The 24106-nt window shown below is 40.8% G+C and overlaps 1 protein-coding gene across 3 annotated transcripts in view; it reads left to right on the top strand.

Annotated features, from left to right (window-relative positions):
- The window catches only part of GLI3 (GLI family zinc finger 3), a 260151-nt gene extending 236458 nt beyond the window's left edge, over positions 1 to 23693 (top strand). For 2 of the 3 annotated variants that reach the window (XM_050937659.1, XM_050937658.1), the window contains exons 11-15: positions 2892 to 3041; positions 3635 to 3799; positions 5719 to 6009; positions 14347 to 14674; positions 15905 to 23693. In XM_050937659.1, the coding sequence (XP_050793616.1) occupies positions 2892 to 3041; positions 3635 to 3799; positions 5719 to 6009; positions 14347 to 14674; positions 15905 to 18195 (3225 nt within the window). In that variant the 3' untranslated portion in view covers positions 18196 to 23693. The remainder of the gene's footprint in view (positions 1 to 2891; positions 3042 to 3634; positions 3800 to 5718; positions 6010 to 14346; positions 14675 to 15904) is intronic. The other variant, XM_050937660.1, reaches the window with a different exon arrangement.
- Positions 23694 to 24106: the final 413 nt, after the last annotated feature.

The raw sequence follows: 24106 nt of genomic DNA, 5'->3' as shown, positions 1-24106 counted from the left end.
TAGCTCTATTTGTAGCATGTTTTTCAATGTGTGAGGCACACACATACATGTATATATTACTAAATAATAATTAAAAGCCCAATAAAAATGGATAGACAATTTATGTAATTCTGCCTGTCTCTCTCTATATCAGTGAGCTGCTCCCAGAGTGAGGTACAACTCAGTCTGAGTAACAGTAACAGGATCAGAATCTGACCCAAATTGATGAAAGCCATCAATCTTATTGGCTAAGTGTTTTGTTGTGCTCTGCAACTGTGTGTGTTTTATTATGTGGGCTTAGCACATTACATTCTCTTTAACCAGTTCATCTGTCTCCTCTTCTTCCTCCACCAATGCCCAGCTCCCATTCCAGTGTCTTTACACCTCTCCCTGGCAACTTTCCACCCCTTCCTCCAAGGGAGCTGAGAAGCTCATTCAAGAATAAAATAAATGAAGCAGATTAGTACTTGACTTTGTCAGCCAGTTTCTTCGAGACCTTCCCTGAAGATGAGTGATTTCAATGAGAACAAGGGGCTTTGCAGACCAGCTTAGAGAGGACATTCAGTGCATTGAGATAACATGGACGAAAGTAAAGATGGCTGTGGGAAGAGTGGAGAGGATGAGAAAGAAGTGATATTATAAGAGGGACAAGCAGATAACTAGGGAGAAGCAGAATTATGCAATGCCCTGACGGCAATCACAAGATGCTTGATGTTGTGGAAAAGGAGGGAAACAGTGGAGAGATTTTAAGAAAGGAATGACAGTCAAATCACTAGGAAGGTGGCTTTAGTGGCTGCATCTTGCATGGATTGGTGAGATGGGGTGAATTTTAGGGAGGCCAATAAGACTTGGTTACATTAATGAGGATGGGAGCTGACCAGGGCCCAGGTGAGAATCTTAGTTGTATGGCCAAAGAGGAAAAAGTCAGATTTTATAATTGCTGTGTAGGCAAAACTAACAAGTTTTGTACACTGCCTGACTGTGTAGGTAAAATGATGCTGTTGTAGTTGAAACGAGAACAAAATTAACTTCTGGTCTCTATTTAAATCAGATGGAATTCAACTTGTGTAACATTCACCAGTTGTTAGTTTGCATCCCATGTAGATTTATCCAGCTGATACACCATTTTATTTACCGGAAGACTTGGCCAATAGTTATGAGTATTGGCCAATGAGTTTTGTACAGTCACTTTTTTTTTTCTTTTGGGAAATAAGAGTGCACATAAACCTCTCTGTACTGTTCTGATTCGGTTTCAAAACACTGACCATCTGTACTTTTTTGGTACAGGCTCATGTAATATGAATGGGCTACAGAGATAAGCATTTGAAACATAAACATTTAAAGATTAAATGTTGTACATTGTCCAGCACATCTGTTCTGTTCAGATGCTGTGTGCACCATCATAACTTTTAAGAAATGGTAATAAAGCTTAGAAAACAGAAAAAGAACAGTCATCTTTTATAGGAAACCCACATCTGTTTGCCATGGGGATACTGTATAATTGTGAACATAAGTGATTTTATTTGGTTTTCTGATTGTTTTCAGGACTTTAAAAAAATTAGGATTATCTTTTTGTGCTCCAGTCTGAACTACTGACTTTCTGTATGTCTGATTTTTCTGTGAGCTACTTATGGAGCAGGTACCGATTTCATCTCTATACTAAGATCAAGTTTAAACTCTGGAAACAGTTTATATTTTTACCTTAATAGAATTGTATTTTCTGAGACAGGAGGCCACCTAGTGGTAAAGCTGGGAAACAATGACTGTTTCAGAAGCCTGCAAAAACAATTGAAGAACTGTAATGACAAAGTGTATGAAGGCTGGGATTTTGAAAGAAAGTCCGGTAGAGTTAGGCACCCAAATCCCATTGAAATTCATTCCTCTTTGAAAATCCCAGTCTAATGTGATTTTTCTTAAAGCTGAGCAAAGAATTTGAACAATTAATCTTTTTCTAAATTCGATTTTGTTGTAGATCTTGATTCAGCATGCCATCCGAGCACTTAATGAAAACTTAAGCATGTACTTAAATGTTTTACCTTACTGAGTGGAACAGCGCAAGTTACCTTTTGGAACAAGCAAAAGTCATAGAACCAAATTCTGCCTTTGGACACCTCACACGTATCCCTCTGACCATTATAACAGCTGCATAAGTGTTTTGGAGGGCCATATTTAAGACTTAGCCTTTGAGGCAAGTTATTTAACAAGGGATGAACTGTATTACAAAAAGGCAAAATAAGTATGGGTTGGCGTGAACTCCACTTCGATTAGGTTTTGTTTGTTTTTTTAAATCATTGCAGTGTGTAGTATTTTCCAGGCATACATGAAATAAATACACCCACTGTTAAGAAAATGCTGGAAATATGGAGTAAGTCAGAATGGGTGGTTTTAAATTCAATTAATCAGTTAAATTGACATTTTTATTTGAAGGACATATCCCCTGAAAAAAAAATGTATGAAAAACTTACGTTAGCATGAAGTCAATAGGGACCTGATTTTGCAACCCTTACTTATGTAGAGTAGCATGTAAATGAGACTCCATTGGTGTGAGTAAATATTACTCAACATGAGTAAGGTAAATTGAGTCCTGAGTAAAATTTCAATAAACCCATGATCGACTTCATATTTTTGTATGCCCTGGACTTGCTGATGTCAGTGGAATGCCTCTGATTGACTTTAATAGACTTTGGATTGGGCCTTTAATCTACCTAGATTGTAAACTCTTTGCAGCAGGGACTGTCTTTTTGTTCTGTGTGTTTTTTTGTTCTGGGGTTCCTGGGCGCTATCATAATATGAATATTTTAATAAAAAAATTGTCTTAAACAGGAGTAATAGAGAGTCATACATCTTAAGGCCAGAAGGAACCACCAGATTATCCAGGAGTTAATCTGTAATATTGTTTTGTCTCTATGTAGCATATAAACAATGATCATATACATGGAGAGAAGAAGGAGTTTGTGTGCCGATGGCTGGATTGTTCCCGGGAGCAGAAGCCATTCAAAGCCCAGTATATGTTGGTGGTACACATGAGGAGACACACAGGGGAAAAACCACACAAATGCACTGTGAGTAAACAACACTGAGTTCCAGGCTATCCCAGGGTGGATAGGATCACTTATAGAGCACAGTGGGGCTGATTCTCCACTGCCTTGCCTTTTGGATAGCGGTTTTAGACCTGCGCATAAAGTTTGTGCAAACAGCACCACATCAACATGGTAACATCATCTCTCCACTTTGTATGGTACAAGATAGGGCAGAATTAAGCCTCATTCATCCACTAAACCATCTGATGAATCCCTAAAATAGCACTTTGTTAAATAATGCAAAGGCATTTCCATGTGTGTTTAAAATCACTTTCCCTCACTGAGGAGTATCTGGATCCTAGTGCTGACCCAAAAATATTAGTGACTGTGTAATGGATTTTAATGGTAAAACAAACTTGAACATATTGTTACCATGCAGGGTTTTTTCTGTTTTACATGGTGCTGGAAATACTTTATTGAGGAATTGTGCCATATTTAAATGAAAGGAAAGAAACCATCCATCTCATAGGATTTGGAAAGCTTCTAGTCTTTGAGATATCTGGGTTTTTTTATTTGTTTAATTTTTCTCCAAGTCCAAGTGTGTAGAATAATCCCAATGTGTATGTTGTCTCCAGTTTGAAGGTTGTACAAAGGCCTACTCCAGACTAGAAAACTTGAAAACCCACTTGAGATCTCACACTGGAGAGAAACCATATGTGTGTGAGCATGAGGGCTGCAACAAAGCATTCTCTAATGCCTCTGATCGAGCCAAGCACCAAAACAGGACTCATTCCAATGAGGTAAGCAAGCACCCAGGCAGTGAAAGGGCCCTGGCTGCCCACAGACATACTACTGTCAAAAGAATGTATTGAGAATGCAGACACAAAAATCCTCAAGAAACATGAAATAGATAAGTTAACGACAGTAAATCATTTCAATGGTGTGGTGATCTAAAGAGGCTCCTTGTCATTTTGTCAAGAATCAAAGAAGAGGACTGGCTGGTTGATCTAATGGAGACTTTGTGTGGTAACCAGTGGAAGAGCTGTAATCCAGTAATAATTTTCTCGCTCCCCGAAGTGGAGGGGACACTCAGCTCCCAGGGAGAATTTTAAACCTCCTATTGTTGTTCCATAGTGACATCTGCTGGCTAGTCAGGAACAGCGTTAACTCTGCCAGGAGTTTATTTGGAGTCTGATCCTATACGTTGCCGGGCACCATCAACTACTCACAAAGTGAATGGGAGCTTGGGGGCGGGGTTCAGCATCTTGCTAGAGATGCAGCAGGATTGAGATTTAGCTTCTTCAGCTGCTTGAGGGGCATGGCTTGTCCAAACTTCTGAGTTCGTCTTACTACCCCTCTTTTCCACGTTTCTCTCTCTTTCCCTTTCAACTACATTCTTCCCTAAACTTCATTCTTCCCTTCTTCTCAGTCTGTTCCTCTCTAGGCCTTGTAGAAAAATTAGCGTTCTGGCTGAATGCATGCCAGGAACCTATGGTTCCTCTCCTCCGCCAATCTCCCTCCGTTTCCAAACCAAGCTCATCTTTCTTTGGTGATTTCCCACCACATCCGTCACAGCAATTCACGAGGACTAGCTTTCTCTTCAAATTTTGCAGTCACTGTAGCATCTGTGCGTCACAGGTGACCCAGACAGCATTGCACAGCTCCATACTCAGCTTAAATCTGGATGCATATGTTCTGCAAACTTCTAGACTTGCTGATACATAGGGTGGATTTTGTAAATTATTACCAAAATCAGGGGTAGGAGATTTACCTAAACCTGTCCAATACCTGATCTAAGCTTTGGGTTGGTTCATACTTTGTTGGAATCAATTTGTCCATCCCATCATAGCAATATGAGGCACAAACAAGGTGTGTTTTTGATCTGGATGCTTTGCTCTGCTTTTTAAGCTCTAGGTTGCATATTCAACAGTTAATCACTAAATTTAGTTTATCATCATCAATGGAACATCACTTTCTTGCATTGGTGACCATGCAACAACAAAATTGAGCAAACAAATAAACCCCAAATCTTACCGGAAATGTATTTCACAATGAAGTGCGCTGATGCTATAGAACCAGACCCTCAGCTGGTGTAAACTGATGTAGCTCCATTGATGTCACTGGATTTAAAGAAGAGCTGATAAATTTATGACCTCGAATAATAGTTATGCTGGATCAGAATGATAGTGGTCATCAAATCCCATGCTTAGGCACTTAAACTGATGGCCTGTAGGGGATGGTGTATGAATTCCCCCCTCAATAGTTGGTTCAGTGCATCATAGAAGGATTTTGCTTTCCTCTGAATTTCAAGCATTAGGTACTGGACCACCCAGAGGCAGGATGCAGAATTAGATAAACCAGTGATCTGATCCAATATGGTAAATCCTATGGGGTCGATCTTCAGCTGGAGTACATTGTCGTAGCTTCGTTGTCTTCAATGGAGTTATGGCAATTTACTTCAGCTGAGGATCTGCCTGTGTTCTTACTTTGTTACGTGTGTAGCAATAATGTGCATTGTGCTCCCTTTAAAACCAAGGAAGAGGAATAGATTTTATTAGGTGTGGTCAATGCTAAGACAGTTTCACAATGTCATCACTTTGTTAATGCATTCACTATGGAAGGGTATAATAGTTACACTTACTGCGCTCAAAGGAACTCTTAGGAATCCTACAGGGAAACCAAATCTAACCTCAGCCTTTCTTCCTACCTGATCTGGCAGAAACCATATGTTTGCAAGATACCAGGCTGCACAAAGCGCTACACAGACCCCAGTTCTCTCCGGAAACACGTGAAGACTGTGCATGGCCCTGAGGCACATGTCACCAAGAAGCAGCGTGGAGATATCCATCCAAGGCCTCCACCACCAAGAGACCCAGGCAGCCATTCTCAGTCCAGATCACCAGGCCAGCAGACTCAGGGTGCAATTGGCGAACAAAAGGACCTCAGCAACACTACCTCAAAGCGGGAAGAATGCCTCCAAGTGAAAGCTGTCAAGTCAGAAAAACCAATGGTATGCAACATACTGTGCTTCTTTGTTTCTTCCTCTCTATTATTATTTTTTAATAAACTTCAGTGCACTCATTTTTTTACAAAATCGTATATATTTTAAATGGTTTTAAAAACAGTAACAAACAGCACTTTAAAGGCGCTTGATTTTCAGAAAATACTAAGCTCTGAAAATCTGACTCCTTTAACATCTCTCAAGTTCAGCACCTTAAAACTGAGGCACCTAAAATCACCAGTCACTCTTGAAAATGTAGGCCATAGTCTTTAATTATGTGATTGCATATTCTATCTGAAAGCATGAAACATTTTTTCTCTGCAATCTTAGATATACATTTATCTAAGATACTTGATTATGAATCCACAGGTAATACCAAATATATGCATGCAGGGGGCAGAGCCAATGTTGTGTGTTCAGACTGAACTTTCACATTTCCTCGGTGTTTAGTTGTGTATTCTTAATTTTGCTTTCATATAGATTTGTGCAATTAATTTCCTGGAGCATTTTAATCCTTTTAAAAAAAAGTCCCCAAGTCTATAAGAAGCAGGCACTGTTTCATTAGACCAGCTGACTCCTACCAACTAAAAAACCAAAGCACTTGGACTCAGCATCTCAAAGCTATCAATGATAATTGGGCATTTAAATACCTTTGAGGATCTGGTCCTTGCAGACTAGGGTTTGTTAGCATTGCAGGCTAAGTATAGTACACTTTTCTATGCTTGCATGTATATATACACCCTTAGAATTAAGAAGTCCTTAAGGCAGCATGAGCATCTCCTGCCCAGCCATCCAAACTATGCCAATTTTTTGCTAACAGAGGGTCCAGCCCAAAGAGTGCATTTAACCAGTCACACATGATACAGGTAAATAACTACTATGCAAATAGTGGCCATGATTTTCAGTAATGCTGAGCACTCAAAAATCCACAGAAGCCAGTGGAGCTTTGGGAAGTCCTCACCCTTGAAAATCAGGACAATATGTGTAAAAGACTAGCCAGTACTACAGAAATACAACATGTGTTTATAGTTTAGGGCCATTGCTTCTGCTTTTGAAGTCAACAGGAAGTTTGTGATTAACTTCAATGCGAGCAAGATCATTTTTTTAAGAACCTGTTCTGCAGGCTCTTAGTACCAAGCATACAGCTTACTGGCAGTCCTTGGGAATGGTGAGTAGTATTAAGCACTACTCTCTGGGTATGTCTACACTACGGGATTATTCCAATTTTACATAAACCAGTTTTGTAAAACAGATTGTATAAAGTCGAGTGCATGAGGCCACACTAAGCACATTGATTCGGCAGTTTGCATCCATGTACCGGGCTAATGTCGATTTCCAGAGCATTGCACTGTGGGTAGCTATCCTGTAGCTATCCCATAGTTCCTGCAGTCTCAACCGCCCATTGGAATTCTGGGTTGAGATCCCAATGCAAAAACAATGTCGCGGGTGATTCTGGGTAAATGTCGTCACTCAATCCTTCCTCCGTGAAAGCAACGGCAGACAATCATTTCACGCCCTTTTTCCTTGGATTGCCCTGGCAGATGCCATAGCATGGCAACCATGGAGCCCGTTTTGCCTTTTGTCACTGTCACCATATGTACTGGATGCTGCTGACAGACGCAGTACTGCAGTGCTACACAGCAGCATTCATTTGCCTTTGCAAGGTAGCAAAGACGGTTACCATCCCTATTGCACTGTCTGCCATGCCATTGTAAATTGGTGATGAGATGACGGTTATCAGTCGTTCTGTACCTCTGCTGCTGTCATGGGTGCTCCTGGTTGGCCTCGCTGAGGTCGGCCGGGGGCACATGGACAAAAATGGGAATGACTCTCCGGGTCATTCCCTTCTTTATGTTTTGTCTAAAAATAGAGTCAGTCCTGCCTAGAATATGGGGCAAGTGTCCTAGAGAACCAGAGAGCACAGCCACACTGTGTCAGAGCCCCAGATATCCCGCAGAAATGATGAGCCGCCTACCATTCTAGGGGGTACCCTTGGAACAACCCCACCCGTTGCTTCCCTCCTCCCCCAACCCTGTTGGGCTACTGTGGCAGTGTCCCCCCATTTGTGTGATGAAGTAATAAAGAATGCAGGAATGAGAAACACTGACTTTTTAGTGAGATAAAATGAGGGGGAGGAAGCCTCCAGCTGCTATGATAGTCCAGGCAGGACATTAAAAGGTGACGAGGGAGAGAAGCCCAGCCTCCTGCTGCTATGATAGTCCAGGCAGTACAGAATCTTTTCTTTAGACATGAAAGGCGGGGGCTGATAGAGGTCAGCCTCCAGTTGCTATGAAGAAAACGGTTACCAGCCGTTCTGTGCCATCTGCCAGGGATGACCGGGAGTCATTCCCATTTTTCCCCAGGTGCCCCTGGCTGACCTCACCGAGGCCAGCTCGGAGCACTCACGGGCTGCTGCTGCTGATGATGGATAGCAGTCATATTGTACCGTCTGCCATTGGGAAGGGGATGCTGGTGTTCAGCGCTGCAGCACCCCGTCTACCAGCAGCATGCAGTAGACATAGGGTGACATTGAAAAAAGGCGAGAAAAGGTTTTTTTCTCTTTTCTTTCAGGGGGAAAGGGTGTAAATTGACGACACATACCCTGAAACACCCAAGAAAATGTTTTTGACCCTTTAGGCATTGGGAGCTCAGCCAAGAATGCAAATGCTTTTCGGAGACTGCGGGGGACTGTAGGATAGCTGGAGTCCTCAGTACCCCCTCCCTCCCTCCATGAGCGTCCATTTCATTCTTTAGCTTTCCATTACGCTTGTCACACAGCACTGTGCTGTGGACTCTGTATCATAGCCTGGAGATTTTTTCAAATGCTTTGTCATTTCATCTTCTGTAACAGAGCTCTGATAGAACAGATTTGTCTCCCCATACAGCGATCAGATCCAGTATCTCCCGTACGGTCCATGCTGGAGCTCTTTTTGGATTTGGGACTACATCACCAGCCTTGCTGGTCTGAGCTCCACGCTGGGCAAACAGGAAATAAAATTCAAAAGTTCATGGGGCTTTTCCTGTCTACCTGGCCAGTGCATCCGAGTTCAGATCGCTTTCCAGATTGGTCACAATGGTGCACTGTGGGATATCGCCCGGATGCCAATACTATTGATTTGCCGCCACACTAACCCTAATACGACACGGCAATACCGATTTCAGCGCTACTCCTCTTGTCGGGGAGGAGTGCAGAAACCGGTTTAAAGAGCCCTTTATATCAATATAAAGGGCCTCGTTATGTGGACGGGTACAGGGTTAAATTGGTTTAATGCTGCTAAAATCGGTTTAAACGCAAGGCCTCTATCACAGGGGGTTGCAGGATCACTGCTTTAATTAATGTTTGTTCAATACTTTGTAGGTCTAAAGTGGCCTATAATGAATGCTAAGCGTCATCGTTATTATGAATATACTTGTAAGTCTGTATGTGTGAAGAAAAATGTTAACAGTCTACACTACTTGCCAGATTGGCAGGCAGCAATCGATCCAGCGGGGAACGATTTATAGTGTCTAGTCTAGACACGATAATTCAACCCCCGATCGCTCTCCCATCGTACTCCAGCTCCGCGAGAGGCTCAGGCAGAGTAGATGGGGGGGTGGCAGCAGTCGACTCACCGCGGTGAAGACACCATGGTAAGTCGATGTAAGTACATCAACTTCAGCTACGTTATTCACGTAGCTGAAGTTGTGTAACTTAGATCGATCCCCCCCCAGTGTAGACCAGGTCTTAGATATAAAATCATGATTCCTGCTATATAGTACTGTTGTCATATTAACTGATACTCTACAGAAGTCATTATACAAGCCAGTTGCCTATAGATGCAATATTATGGGCATACTTAAAATGTCTCGATAGTTAAGGTTCCACCAGGATTTTCCTTTAATGGAACTTTTGGAATATTATGTGATTTTTAACTTTCCTTCTCTTTACACGTTAACTAACCATGGGGAATTATTTTCTTGGCTTATGGGAGGAGGGGTGAATCAATAATAAATGCCAACATTTATTTCCCAGACCTTCATTGCAATCTGCACAGACTAACTGTTGCCCAAAAAAATAAAGGAGCTCCACATGGATGCAGCAGTTTGCTTGTGTAGATTACAATGCAGGATCAAGGTCTTACTGTTAGAACTTGTCTACATGAACAATTAGACTGTGGCAAGCTGGGGTGTGAATCTTCCCTTGACTAGTCTGATGTGGACTAGCTGTCCATGAGCACTCTGCTGGGTGTGCACTGACAGTTCATTAATACGCTTTGAGATTGATCCAATCCTCTTTGAAATGGGACTAAGTGCTCTAACAAACTGCTAGCGCATATCATTGGGGTGCACGAGGGCAATTAGAGGCAGCAGGGTAGGGTGGGGTAGATTCACCCCCGCAGCTTCCCAGGGTCTAATTGTTTGTGGCTCTAGTTTTCAAACCAGACCTCCTTATTGGGAGAACAGCATGACCCCATAGTTACCTGCCTCCGCTATTTTGTGTCCATGGTTTATTCCTGTTTTCCCTCACAACGCATTATCTGTTGATGAAAAGCCCTGTTTAAGAGCTAGATGTTTATTATTAATGATTATTATTATTGTTGTTCACTACAATCAGAAGATTGGATCAGCCAAAATGGAGGTGTGGTTTGACAGATGTAAGCCCTCCAAAGTCAGGAGCTATTAAATATTGGTACACATTTTTCAGACAAAAACATGGTTTCACTGAAAATTGCCTTTTTTGCAAATTGAAAATTTTCACAGATTTTTTTTTTAATTTTTTACTTTTGAGCTAAATTGAAAAATGGGAAATTTAGCTTTTTCTGGTTTTTAGTTTATTGCTCATCTGTTTCCCCTGCCACATTCCAACAGCAAAATAGAAAAAAAGAAAAAGTCGGTGGAAATGGGGAAACAAGATCAAAAGAGTGTGGAAGACAATAGAAAAAAAATGAAAATGAAAATTTCAATAAAAATTATTGTGAAAAAATTCAAATAAAGGAAAAGGTGTGTGTGTGGAAAGGGAGGGGGCTGGGTTTTTTAAACCAGTGGAACAAGAATAACTTTTGTAATTTTGAGTTAATGTTTGTTAGGTGTTTTGCATTTTTTACTAGATCTATTAAATAATGAAATATTTTCTCTAAGTAACTATCTCTAGTGCACCCTTCTCTCAAGAGGAGATAGAACTAGATAAAAAAGATAACTCATTCTCTGCCATATCTGCATTTACAATATCTTCACGCCCATCCACTGGGGAATAAAAAGCCAGATCCTTCAGTCTCTGCTCACATAATCCTAACTCTGCTTAGTAGCTTCCATACCTACCAAGATAAGAGTTACTCCATGACTAAATTTACCACTTCAAACCCAAATTAAGTAATAATTTTCAGTTAATAATACTCAGAGGGTCCAGTGTAACTCTCATTGTAGTCAAAAGGCAGTCATCTGTTGATGTTAGTAGATATTACATTAGGCTCTGTGGGCCCAAGCTATTCCTGCTGCTCTTACTTAGGTGAGTAGTCCATTGCTGTTAATGAAACTAGTTGAGTAAGAGGCACTAACGTGAGTAAAGCTTTGCAGGATTGGGCCTTAAAACAAGTTAGTTTTTTATGAATGGTATTGAATATTTCCCACTGTAAATCAGCTCTACAAATAGGTGATTAAAATGTAATTTAGTTGTCCTTCTTTTCTTGGTTTGTATTACGAGTTAAGACATGTCCCTTGTTTTTCTACTAATCCAATGTTTCTTCTGTCTAATGCTCTTGAATGTCTTGTTCTAACTTCCTAAGGACAGTGGGTAATAAGGTGAGGGGATTTAAACTTCTCTGAATGATTTTCATTGAAACTTTTTTTCTTTTTTTTAGTCTTTTGCTTCTTGTCAAATCATTCTTTTATTTAGTAAGAAGCATTCCATCAGACACATTCCCAAATATGTGTAATGAACATTTTGAAAAACACTTGGCATGTGAAATAGCTAGATTATGCTGGTGAAATAGTTTCAGATGTATTTGTTTGTATATATCATATTTATGTATATACATATCTATAGAGATGCATTCCCATGATCATTTTCTCCACTTCTGACTTATTTTGACCAATTTTTGTGGCTACAAGAACAGGCTTCTGATCATTAGCATTCTTTATTTAACTTTTGTACAATGGGTGCAAGCTCACTGATCCCAGTTAACATTTATTCTTTAGTGCCCTCACCAAATCAGCAGGGACCAAGATTTGAAAGTATACCACATTCCGTGTGGACTTATAAATTACAAGCATTATCATTGACATTAGAAATCATTAAAATTATTATTACACCCAAGTATTCATCATAGTCACACTAAGCCACCACTCCGGCACAGGCTTATGTCTTTATTCACTTTGTTGTTAGAATTCAAAGACATTACTGATAACTACAAAATTCTAGTTAGCCGCCCTAGACAAGAGTTTGCATGGAGATCACATGGTGACTGAAAATGCAAAAGCCTAAAAGTAAAATAATAAAATAGATATGTGTTTATGAAACTGTTCTTGGAAGCAAAATGATTTTGCATGTCATACAGATCTGTGGTTATAATAGCTAACTGGTGCATCCTAGAATGAAGTATCAGAGGGGTAGCCGTGTTAGTCTGGATCTGTAAAAAGCAAGAGTCCTGTGGCACTTTTAAGACTAACAGATGTATTGGGGCATAAGCTCTCGTGGGTGAATACCCACTTCGTCAGATGCATGAATGAAGAATGAAGTATTACTCCTAAAGAACCCCCTCTCTTGCTCTCTCCTTGTTCCCTCCCTCCCCGCCACTCCAATAATTTTCTCATTCTTGTAGGGAAGACGCTCCTGAGTACTTCAAAGACCCTGTATTTTACAGCCGCAAGAATACCACTACAATAAAATAAACATTTCGGAGCATTGGTCTTACCTGTTCATTTGACAGAGAAAACGGAGTGTGGCAGGTCAATGCCCCTTGCAGAATATCACCTTGGGCTGTGGTCGTGTCACAAGTCTGGGAGATCTCCAAGAAAGTGAAAATTTTGATTCAGTAGATGGCTATCTTCCCAGTGAGGATACATCTATACTGGATCTGAAGGTATAATTTCCAGCCCCGGTTGATGTACTTGTGCTAGCTCTTATCAAGTTAGCATGCTAAAAATAACAGTGTGGTAGCTGCAACAGGCTAGGTGCCCCAAGTGCAATTCCACCTGAAAGATGTGTACGCACTTGAGGCGGTTAGCCTGTCCTTGTACACTCACTCCTCGGACATCACTTCTATTTTTAGCATGCTGCCTCGATCAGAGCTAGCACAGGTTTATCTACTGGAGCTGGAAATTACACATCCAGCTCCAGTGCAGACATAGTACTGAGAAGGTGTTACACTTGAGTGTGCTGCTGAAGTCTTCTGTTTTGTTCTTTTCATTAATGCAAAGAGAACTTGTAATCAGCAAATATGTTGTTTTATTCTAACTTTATGTCCCATCCAACTCCATAGAAACCAGAGTCTGCTCCCAGCTGAAGCATGCAGAACTCTGTCTGCATTCAGAGTCTTGCACTGCAGTATGACAGATGACTTGACTTTAGAACAACAGCACCTATTTTACTCATATAGGACATAAAGCTGAGGTCCTTACTGCCTGTGTCCGGTCAGAAATCATGGTCCAAGGGTGCTGAGATTAAGCTGATATTAAGTTATAGTATTTTTACTTTGAAATTTTTTCATTTCTCGTTATTATATGCCTAAGTTTAAACCCTCAAATGCTTGGAACAGTGCATCTGTACTTCTTGAATATTATCAAATACTTCAAATTCTTTGCCTGTATACTTTTTTTTTAAAAAGCCCAGTGTTGTTGGGTGATGGTTGTTTTTTGCAGGCCTAGCACTATAAGTTAGCCCAGATGTCTTGGTCAAATTCCAATTTGGGTAATTACTTTCAAATTATCTAAATTTGGTCTTGGTCCATGACTGGGGCTCCTAGGCAACACAATAATACAAGTAACAGTAATAATGAAATGTATCCTGTAATTGGATACAGGATATATATGAAACCTGTAAAGTGATTTAATTGATCTGGCATCTTTTCAGATGATTAGCGTAATATAGATGTAATGTACTCTCTGTTAGTAAGATGCTGAGATGAATTTTAACACTGTGGGAGGAGGTGTTCTCAATAGTTTTCAGTGTGGTTAAAAGTCAAGTAGTCGTGTACCAGAAAGCCTTTAATCAAAGATCATTGTCATCTGTTTAAACTTAGCTTTTTGGTTCATTTGTTTTTCTTTGACTCAATATGGAATAATATCTGTTCATGAAGTACATTGAAATCAATTCATTAGCATTCTTTTCCTAATCCTAATTATCATTCATTTCTTATTTCACTCCAACAGACATCTCAGCCAAGCCCTGGTAGTCAGTCTACATGCAGCAGCGAACAGTCCCCCATCAGCAACTATTCCAACCATGGGATCGAGCTTAATCTGACCAGTGGAGGTAGTGTAGGAGACCTCAGTGTCATTGATGAAACCCCAATCATGGACTCTACCATTTCCACAGCAACCACCGCACTTGGCCTACAGGCCAGGAGGAACATGACAGGGACCAAATGGATGGAGCAAGTCAAATTAGAAAGGTTGAAACAAGTTAATGGAGTGCTTCCAAGACTGAATCCCATTCCACCTTCAAAAGCCCCAACCTTGCCACCTCTCATAGGAAATGGTGAGATATGCATAACTGGATTAATCATACTTCATTCTTTAAATTCGTCCTCTTAGGGCTTGATGTTTCAGGACTTACACAGACTGTACAACTCATGAAATTCAGTGGGAGTTCTACTTACCTAGGAGCTGTAAGACACCTAAATTTATCAATATATATAGATATTTCTGTTTAAATTAGAAATTGTGCTATACTGGTAGAAGTTGGTAATCCCATATTTTATATTCCTGGAAGTGAATATTGGTGGTCTGATTATCATGCTTGAAATACTTAGATTCCCTGGAACCAAACATTCGATTCACAGCATCATTTTAGCCCTGCATCCTTCCAAGGCAGAGAAATTAAATACCATGCAGTTTATTATGTGGTATTCTTTCAAGTGAGACCTCAGATCCTATCTGCTTTGCATAGATGTCATGGACTACATTTTTAAATGGGCTTTAACATGGTCTCTATTTGCAAATGCACTTATAGTTGCACATGGAGATGATAATGCTCGAAAAACATATGTATAGTTTCTTACATGAATCACATGAAGGCATGCTGAACCCTAAAGATACCATAGCACTTTCTATATGAGATGGGGTTTGACTTGGTGCCTTTGGGCAGTATTTCTCTTCCCAACACTTTGGGCAACCTACTGTGAACCAATTGGCTGCTGCTGTCCACCCTAGTAGTGACTGCACATCTGTGGTATTATATGTACATAGTTTGTGAAGTGCATTCAAGAAAAGGAATGACATAAAGGTGACAATGATGCTTATATTGTGTTTATTAAAAGAGGGGACTGGGAAAGATGCTTTGCAGTTGTTTTAAATAACATGCAAATATGTTTGAATTTTTTAAAAATTACTCTAATTTCCAATTTGTGTATTCTGCCATCTGGACTTAGATTATCACTTGAATGCCCATTCAATTAGTTACAAAAATCTAAAAAGTTTTTTTTAAGAATATGGGAAACCTAGTCGGTGTCAATCAGAGTAGTCAATAGAACTACATCACTGGATGACAACTGAGGATGTGTTGGGGCTCACATTGAAATGATGTTCTTGAATCTGTGAGCCCCTGTACAAGAGTACTATTTAGCCCTACTTCTGATTAGAAAACGGTCTTGACTTCCTAGAATCATATGAGTATTTTCTTGAAATGCCTGTTACTTGTCTCAGACTCTAAGCGTTTTCTACAGTTGGTCCTGATTAATATTCATTTATCTGTGAATTTTACCACCAGGTATCCAGTCAAGCAGCAGCTGCAGTTTAGGAGGATCCATGACTATTCTACCCAACAGAAATGAAATTTCAAGTATGGACATCACAGTGTTAAACATGCTGAATAGGAGGGACAGCAGCACCAGCACAATCAGTTCCGCGTACTTGAGTAGCCGTAGGTCCTCTGGAATTTCACCTTGCTTTTCCAGTCGGAGATCCAGCGATGCTTCCCAAGCTGAGGGAAGGCCACAGAACATGAGTGTTGCCGACTCCTATGACCCCATCTCGACTGACGCCTCCAGGCGATCCAGTGAAGTGAGTCAGTGTGATGGCCTGCCAAGCTTACTCAGCCTCACCCCAGCCCAGCAATACAGGCTGAAAGCTAAATATGCAGCAGCTACTGGTGGACCCCCACCAACTCCACTGCCTAACATGGAGAGGATGAGCCTCAAAACAAGGATGGCGCTGTTGGGTGATTGCAGGGAGTCTGGAGTCTCTCCTCTGCCTCCAGTAAATGCTCCTCGTAGATGTAGTGATGGCGGGGCAAATAGTTATAACAGGAGGCATTTTCTGCCTCATGATATGCTGGGAAGTGGGACAAGGAGAGCCAGTGATCCAGTAAGAATGGTCTCCGACAATCTTTCTCTGCCTAGAGTCCAGCGATTCAACAGTCTTAATAGCTTTAACCCTCCTGTTTTGCCTCCATCTATGGAAAAGCGAAACTTTATTCTTCAGAACTATACCCGCTCTGATGGCGGCCTGTTCCGTAACGCCTACTCCCCATGTCCTCCGAGTATCAGTGAGAATGTCACCATGGAGGCTGCTACCATGGAAGCGGATGGTGGTCTGAATGATGAGGATCTCCTGCCAGACGATGTGGTTCAGTATTTGAATTCCCAGAACCAGGGCATGTATGACCACTTGCCAAACGATGTCCTGGACAATAACAAAGTGCATCATGGGTCAACAGTAGGGAACAGCAACTTTCACCAGGTCCCTTCACCAAACAGTCAACAGACCAGCTCTGAAGCAAACAAAAGCGACCTGCCAATCCAGTGGAATGAAGTAAGCTCAGGAAGTTCTGACTTGTCTCCTTCAAAAATGAAATGTGGTCCACGCTCGGCAGTCCAACAAACTCGAGCTTTTGGACTATATAACAATATGATGGTCCAGCAGCAGAACCTGGACAGAAATGGTATGGCCCAACAAAATGGCTATCAGCATCTTGTGGAAAACAACAGCTCTTACAGTTTACATCAGAACATGATTACCAGCAACAACACCACCAGTAACTCTTTCAACATGCAGGCAAATAAGGCACAGCCATATGGTGAAAGCATCACCAGACAACCAATGATTTCTGGGGAAATGGACAGTTCCTGTGGCTTAGTGATTCAAGGGCAGAAGTTGAGGAACAACAACATGCTAACAAACAAGAGTCAGCAAAATTTTGGCCATCCCATGGTGCCAGGTGAGCAATCTGTCAGTATGGCTAATGGGATGCAGAGTAGAAATACGATAGAACAGGAATACCTGCAAAATCAGCCAATAGGGGAAGGCATTAATTATCAGGGAGTCAATCAAACCAATCAAATGTTGTTAGGGCAGGTTAGTCCTACCTCACAAATGAGCCTTTGTCAAGGGCCACAGAGTTGTCCACCAATGTCTCACAACATTGGAAACCAGCAATCAGGTTTGGTGGTGACAAAGAGTTACCAGCCATGTGCCAACTATGGAGGCAACAGACGGCAAAACATGCTGAGAAACAACCTGGCACAACATCAAGGATTTATAAGTGATGCAAACCAGACATACAGGGTAAATGGCATTAAGATGGAGATGCAAGGTCAACCACAACAGTTCTGCTCTAATATGCAGAATTACTCTGGTCAGTTATATGACCAATCCATGGGCTTTACTCAGCAAGCTATGAAAACAGGTTCTTTCTCTATTTCGGAAGCTAACTGCCTGCTGCAGGGGACTGGTATTCCAAATTCGTCTGAGCTTCTTTCCCCAGGGGCTAACCAGGTGACAAGCACAGTTGACAGCATTGACAGCAACAGCCTAGAAGGTGTGCAGATTGATTTTGATGCTATCATAGATGATGGGGACCATGCCAGCTTAATTTCAGGAGCCCTGAGTCCGAGTATCATTCAGAATCTCTCACACAATTCTTCACGCCTCACCACTCCCCGAGCGTCTCTTACATTCCCAGCTATGCCTGTGAGCACAACAAACATGGCTATTGGGGACATGAGTTCTTTGTTGACCTCACTTGCAGAAGAAAGCAAGTTTCTTGCTGTTATGCAATAGACATGGGGAAAAAAACTTAGGAGATAACCGATAAAAGGTGACTCATTTTTTAGTTGTGTATGTATTTTAGCAATCTCATCTCACCTAAATGGGATGTGTTTCAAGTATATTCCTTTTATGGAATAAGGACTCTGAAAACCCTAAAGTGTTCTAGGGAGAAACTGTCTTCCATTTCCGTTTTGAATCAGTATTGTTAGGCCCACTCCTCTCTCTTTTTTTTTAAATGTGTGTATACTTTTTTTTATTGTAAACCAATGTAAACGTGTGACATGCATGTTTTGTTTTGTTTTTTAAAGGAACATCTAATGACATGACTTTGCAATTTTCTTCTACTCAAAGGAAACACAGTCTTGTATGAGTGTTGCCAATGTTTTTATTTATGTAGGCACAAAACAACCAGGCATGATATACAGAGGACATACAGTGAGTAAAGAGAGCTTCTGTGAACACATTGCTGTGAGGTGGACAGCCAGTCTACGAACAAATCTACTCATACTGCTCCTTGATCATGTACCCATAATTGTGTGGCAAAAGATATCTGGGGCTTGTGCAAAAAGAAATGCAAAAGCATCAAACTTTTTTGTCCCAAACAAGTCTGCGTGTATGTACACACGCCCACATACACAGACCTTGCACTTCAGCTGTTGAGCCGAAACTGTACTGTTTCTATGTTAAACCTTTTGGAGGGTTTAAAAATCCCTTTGTGAACACAATTCACATATTTAGCAGAATGTGGTCTACATTTTTTTTCAGAGGTTATTCGACGAGAGGAGAACGAAAAAAAAATGGGTCTGGTGCTTTGGGTATTTTTTATTCTCTTCATCAAATACAGCATTAATTTTTGTAAGAAAATGGTATACATGGTTAGCACCTCATTCTGCACTATTGAAACTAGTGGAAGTTTTGCCATTTGCTTTAGTGAGTACAGAAACAGGCTCTAAGGTCCAGATACTCAAAGGTATTCGGGTGCCTAACTCCCATTGATTTTCAATGAGAGTTAGGTGCCTAAATGCCTTTGAGGCTCTGGGCCTAAGTCCATAAGGTAGCCCAATGTCATTTTAATTCAGTTGGAGGTTTTCAAATCAGCTACTCTCTGTCCACAGAACAATTGCTTTTTCATAGAGTTATTTAGTGTAAATCTTCACTATTCATTTGCAGCAGAGTACGTATTTGTATTAAAGATGTAAACTCCTATTGACATACTACACAGTAAGAACTTGAAAAGAATAGTGAATCTATGAAAAAAGGATCTTTACAGTTGCATTGACCCAATGGGCCTTATTGGTTCTCGGCGATGACACTGTGTTTAATACATTCCCAAGGCACTTTCTTTTTTTTCTTTTAACATTTTAAAATCTAAACTTCTAATTTAAAGAATAAGCAAAGAGAGTGTCAATAGAGAAATTATATCCTTGTAAGGAGTCTGGCCTAAAGCTAAAAATGCAAGAGAAGTCCTTGGCACCAGCTTCCCTCTCATTTTGATTCCATTCACTGGCTCAGGTTCTGCTTTGTCACCCTAGCACAAATCCAAACTAACGCTGCTGATTTCAGTGGAGTTATGCCAGGTTTACACTGAGGTAACTGAGTACAGAATTTGGCCCATTGTGTTGCTGGGTATCACAGCACATTTTGTAATTAAGGCCTATTCCTGCTCCCCCCCCTAGCACAGGCAAAGCTCTCATAGATGCAGGAGTGAGTCCTGAACTCTTGAGGCTAAAATTAACCCCTGTACAGAAGACCTACACATCCCCTATATAAGTCTCGCTGAAGCCCTCTTTTGAACGCTTACAGGGATCTTAAACGAGGCCTAACGTTTATGCCTCTCCCACTGTACATGAGTGAATTTCACCCACAAGTAGTAGCTTTGTTGAGGAAGCATTTAGTTAAATTTTAGTGAGAACAGGAGCCCACTTTAAAGTCTAGCATAACATTAGGGTGTGAGTTCCACATACTTAAAGCCTGTTTTATTGTTACTCAGCTTCGTTCAAAGTAAAATAAAACCCAGCTGACTTAGATCTCTTGTGAATATGTGAGAACAGAAGCTCTGTCAGTCCAGTATAATGGGCCGCTCCACTAAGGTCCATAAAAGTCCGAGGCGGAATTTCTAAATCAGTATGCAACATAACAGGGAGCCAGTGTTGGAATAGTGTATACGCTCATTATAATGTGTGGTACTGTGTTCTAAGTAACTTACATTTGAGATGTTTTGCAAGGGAAAGCCAGAGAACAAGAAATTTAAATACTCCAGAAAGAATAAGAATGCAGTAGCCCTACAGCCTTCCTGGCTCAGATCCTACCTTCCTTGTCTTTCCGCACAGCTGTAACAAGCATTACAGAGCCGCACTGAGCATAAGCAGACTGAGAAATTTCTTAGGGCCATGAGCAGTTCATGAGGAGAGACCCTATATTCATTTTTTATCATAAGAACATGCCTGTTTTACTGTTGTGGGGAGGGACCCAAAAATATTCCTGCTTGAGGGCTAAAACTGGCTCTGCCTTCCATGGTCCTGTTCATTGGCTCTTCCTTCCTCTGCCATCTCCCTCTCTCTCTGTTCCATGCTGGTTTCCTTTCAAACCATATTTCCTGCAAACCCTATGCAAACCATTGCCCCTGTTGCTTCCCTGTCATTGGTGGGAATCAGTAACAAGGGACTCAGGTTGCACTGGAATTTCAGGCACTATGGCTAGGGAAGAGAGTCAACAGGTCAAATCGCACAGTGTGAGTCAAGACTTGCATCTCCATGGCTGGAGACCATCCCTCATTCTCAGAAGAGTGGCCCTGGAGAGCCCTTAGAAAACAGTCTGTTTCCTAGTATTAAGCAGCTATAACCTGGACAGTTCTTTAAGGGGTATCAACAATCTTCTGTGACACTCAGCCACAACAGAATTACACTGCGTACCATTAAATCACAATATTTACTGCTCTGAGTGTCATCTTTTAGGGGCTTAGAAGGTATCATGGTACCCTAATTAGAGCCTACCTATCTCCTCGTGTGACACCCCCCACCCCCAGAGCAAGACCAATCAGCTGAGAAACTAAAACAGTCCACTGGATTAAAAAGAGGGTGTTGATCACAAAGCATTCTTGGTAAGGAGGTCCTCCATGCTAGAACGCACTGTCCTCTGGCCCTTTGATGGTCTTCAGGGCAGCCTGGGAGGCCTGTCTCCTTTCCCTGGGAAGTGAGGAGTAGCTGTTTAGTGCTGCTGGTCATGCTTTAAATTTACTGGGGAAGGGGTTTCACTTAGAAAGGGTTAGTAAATCATGAATAGCTGTTAAAAACATGTTACAGACATGAATGGTATATGTTATGGAAGCTCATAAGCAGAAGGTATTGCAGCTGGTTACAATAATAATGATGCCCTGCTTGTAAATAGTGCTTTTCACAGTAGGTCTCAAAGCATTTTACAAATGATGTCAGTTTCATTATCCCCATTTTACAGAGGGGGAAACTGAGACACAAGATGCTGAAGTGACTTGGCCAAGGTCATCCAGCAAGCCAGTGTCCAAGGCAGGAAACAGAACCAATGTCTACCAAGTCCAGTGTCCTATCTAGTAGGCCATATTGCCATAGTCATAAGCAACAAACAAGTGACTGATTATTAAAATATCTATTAATCATTTATAAACTATGGATGGAACCTTAATATAAAGTGTGACTAATGTTGGAGTCAATTGCTTGGGGAAATCTCTCTTGGAGCCAGCCTGTAAAAATTCTAGTTTAATTCTTGCTTTTAACTTTTGGATATGAGATAATCCATTATTAATTAGCACATTTGACAACTAAGTAAAAATGGATTTCATAGATTTTTTTCCAGGAGACAGGCCAATTAGATAAGCTAGTCTGATCTCCTGTAAATCACAGGCTATTAATTTTCATCCAGTTACCCTTGCTTGAGCCCAATAACTGTGTTTGCGTTTGGCTAAAGCATAGCTCTCAAAAAGCATTGTTGAGTTGACAACAACAAGAGATGGAGGAGCCACCATTTCCCTTGGTAGTTTGTTCTACTGGTTAAGCACTCTCCTGCTAAAAAGTTATGCCTAATTGTCACCCTTTGGGTTTGTTATGCCTTTCTCAGCTAGAATAAAGAGCCCTCTGGTATCCAGTAGTTTCTCCCCATGCAGGTACTTACACACTGTATGCAGGTCCTTACATGTCTTCTTTTTGATCAGCGGAATGGATTGAGCTCTTTAAATCTCTCACTGTGAGGCATTTTTTCCAGCCCTCAAATAACTATTGTGGCTCTTTTCTGCACTCTTGCCAATTTTTCAACCTCCTTTTAAAACCATGGGCACCAGAACTATATACAATGTTTTAGTATTGATTGCATTAATGTCAAATAAAGAGGGAAAAAAAGCATACCTCCCCATTCCTACTCCTTTGCTTAAACAGCCAATAATCATATTAGCCCTTTTTGCCACACCAGTTAGTATTTCAAGGGAAGTTGGCAACCAGACTCTGTGCCCTCCCTCCCCAATTACTGTAGAGTGGTAAATGCGGTTTTTAATGGCAGCCATGGTCCTTAAGAATAGCAATGGAAGCACTGACATGCTAAAAATCCATATGTGTGTCTTCTCTCCAGCCTGACCTTTAATAGAGCGTTTTGGTCCCTTCAGTTTCCACCCTTGCTTGTCCTTAAGAGCATTGCTCTTGTTCAGATTTCCTTTTGCCAAAATGGAAGACCTGCTTGTGCCCTCCTGTGTGTTCAGTTGCATTCATCAGGTACAGTTGGATGTAGGACAGGTACTTTTGGAGGCAGCAAAGAAGTCCAGAATGGGTTTGATATCAAGCCCTGTGGACTTGGCTATCCCAATAGCAGTGTAGAATTTTAATCTCCTTCTAGGCAAACTCCTAAAATGGTACTAGCATTTAAGGTTGGCTTTATTTCTTTCATTTTTAAGATGAAATGAGCAGAATAGTTAATCTGCCCATGTTACACTATGGCTTATCCTACTAAACAACAATGTTTCAATGTATGTGCCTTATTTTGTGTTGATCCTGTAAAAGAGAGGGACCAAGAACTATTGCCAAATTTTAGCTATAAGGTTGTGCGTACCATTCAGCTAATAGCACATACCACTGTTAATAGCATCTGAAACGTCTTGTAAACCTCTTGTATCCATGTGTTTATTGTTCTTGAATTGATAGACTGTTCTATATTAAAAATTTATCATTGTCAATCCTGCAGATGTGTAAGATAAAAGTGTTCATTTTTCACTTTTTTTTTTTAGATTTTTATAAAACTTGTAATCTTTTTTTTTTAATGTGTAAATACATTTACCTACAGTAGGAATAGTGTTCGGATGTAATAGGCCTTAGTGGTCTTCATTTGATAACCTACAGTTATGATCTGATGTTTCCCGAGCCTTAGATCGATCTGGAGTCTGTAGCACTGTGTACATATAAACTGTACTTCTGCTTTCAGAACCACTTAGCTCTTTTGTTACAAAGAAAAAATGTTTCTTACAATGTCAATAAAAACAAAACCTTTGTACTGAAGTTCTTAACTTGCAGCTTTTTAAAAATGTCTCTGTGGTGGATGACAGGAAGGGAGCCCTGTTTGCATACTTACCATCTCTCCGCTTTCTGTTGATCTTCTTCCAGGTATAATTTCTGATCATGTATCAGTTGGCAGGTTCTTCTGATGATCAATTGGCAGGTTCTCCTTTTATGTTGGAATGATGGGCTGGGTTACTCCAAAGCATACCTTGTGGCTAAAACTATTCCATCTACATTTTAAAATACTCACATAGGGATAAAATGTAGCATTCCTAATTGCCCTGTCTCACAATACAAGGAAAAGGCTAGTCGATGAAATTGAAAATGCAACAAATTTAAAATGGCTAAAAGAAAATGCTTTTTGTGCAGAGCATCGTAAGTGACCTGTGGAACTCACCACCACAAGACAGTAT

The sequence above is a fragment of the Gopherus flavomarginatus genome, chromosome 2 (assembly GCF_025201925.1).
Source record: "Gopherus flavomarginatus isolate rGopFla2 chromosome 2, rGopFla2.mat.asm, whole genome shotgun sequence".
Taxonomy (NCBI): domain Eukaryota; kingdom Metazoa; phylum Chordata; order Testudines; family Testudinidae; genus Gopherus; species Gopherus flavomarginatus.
The sequence above is the reverse complement of the archived record's forward strand: the minus strand, read 5'-3'. Positions and strand labels throughout refer to the sequence as shown.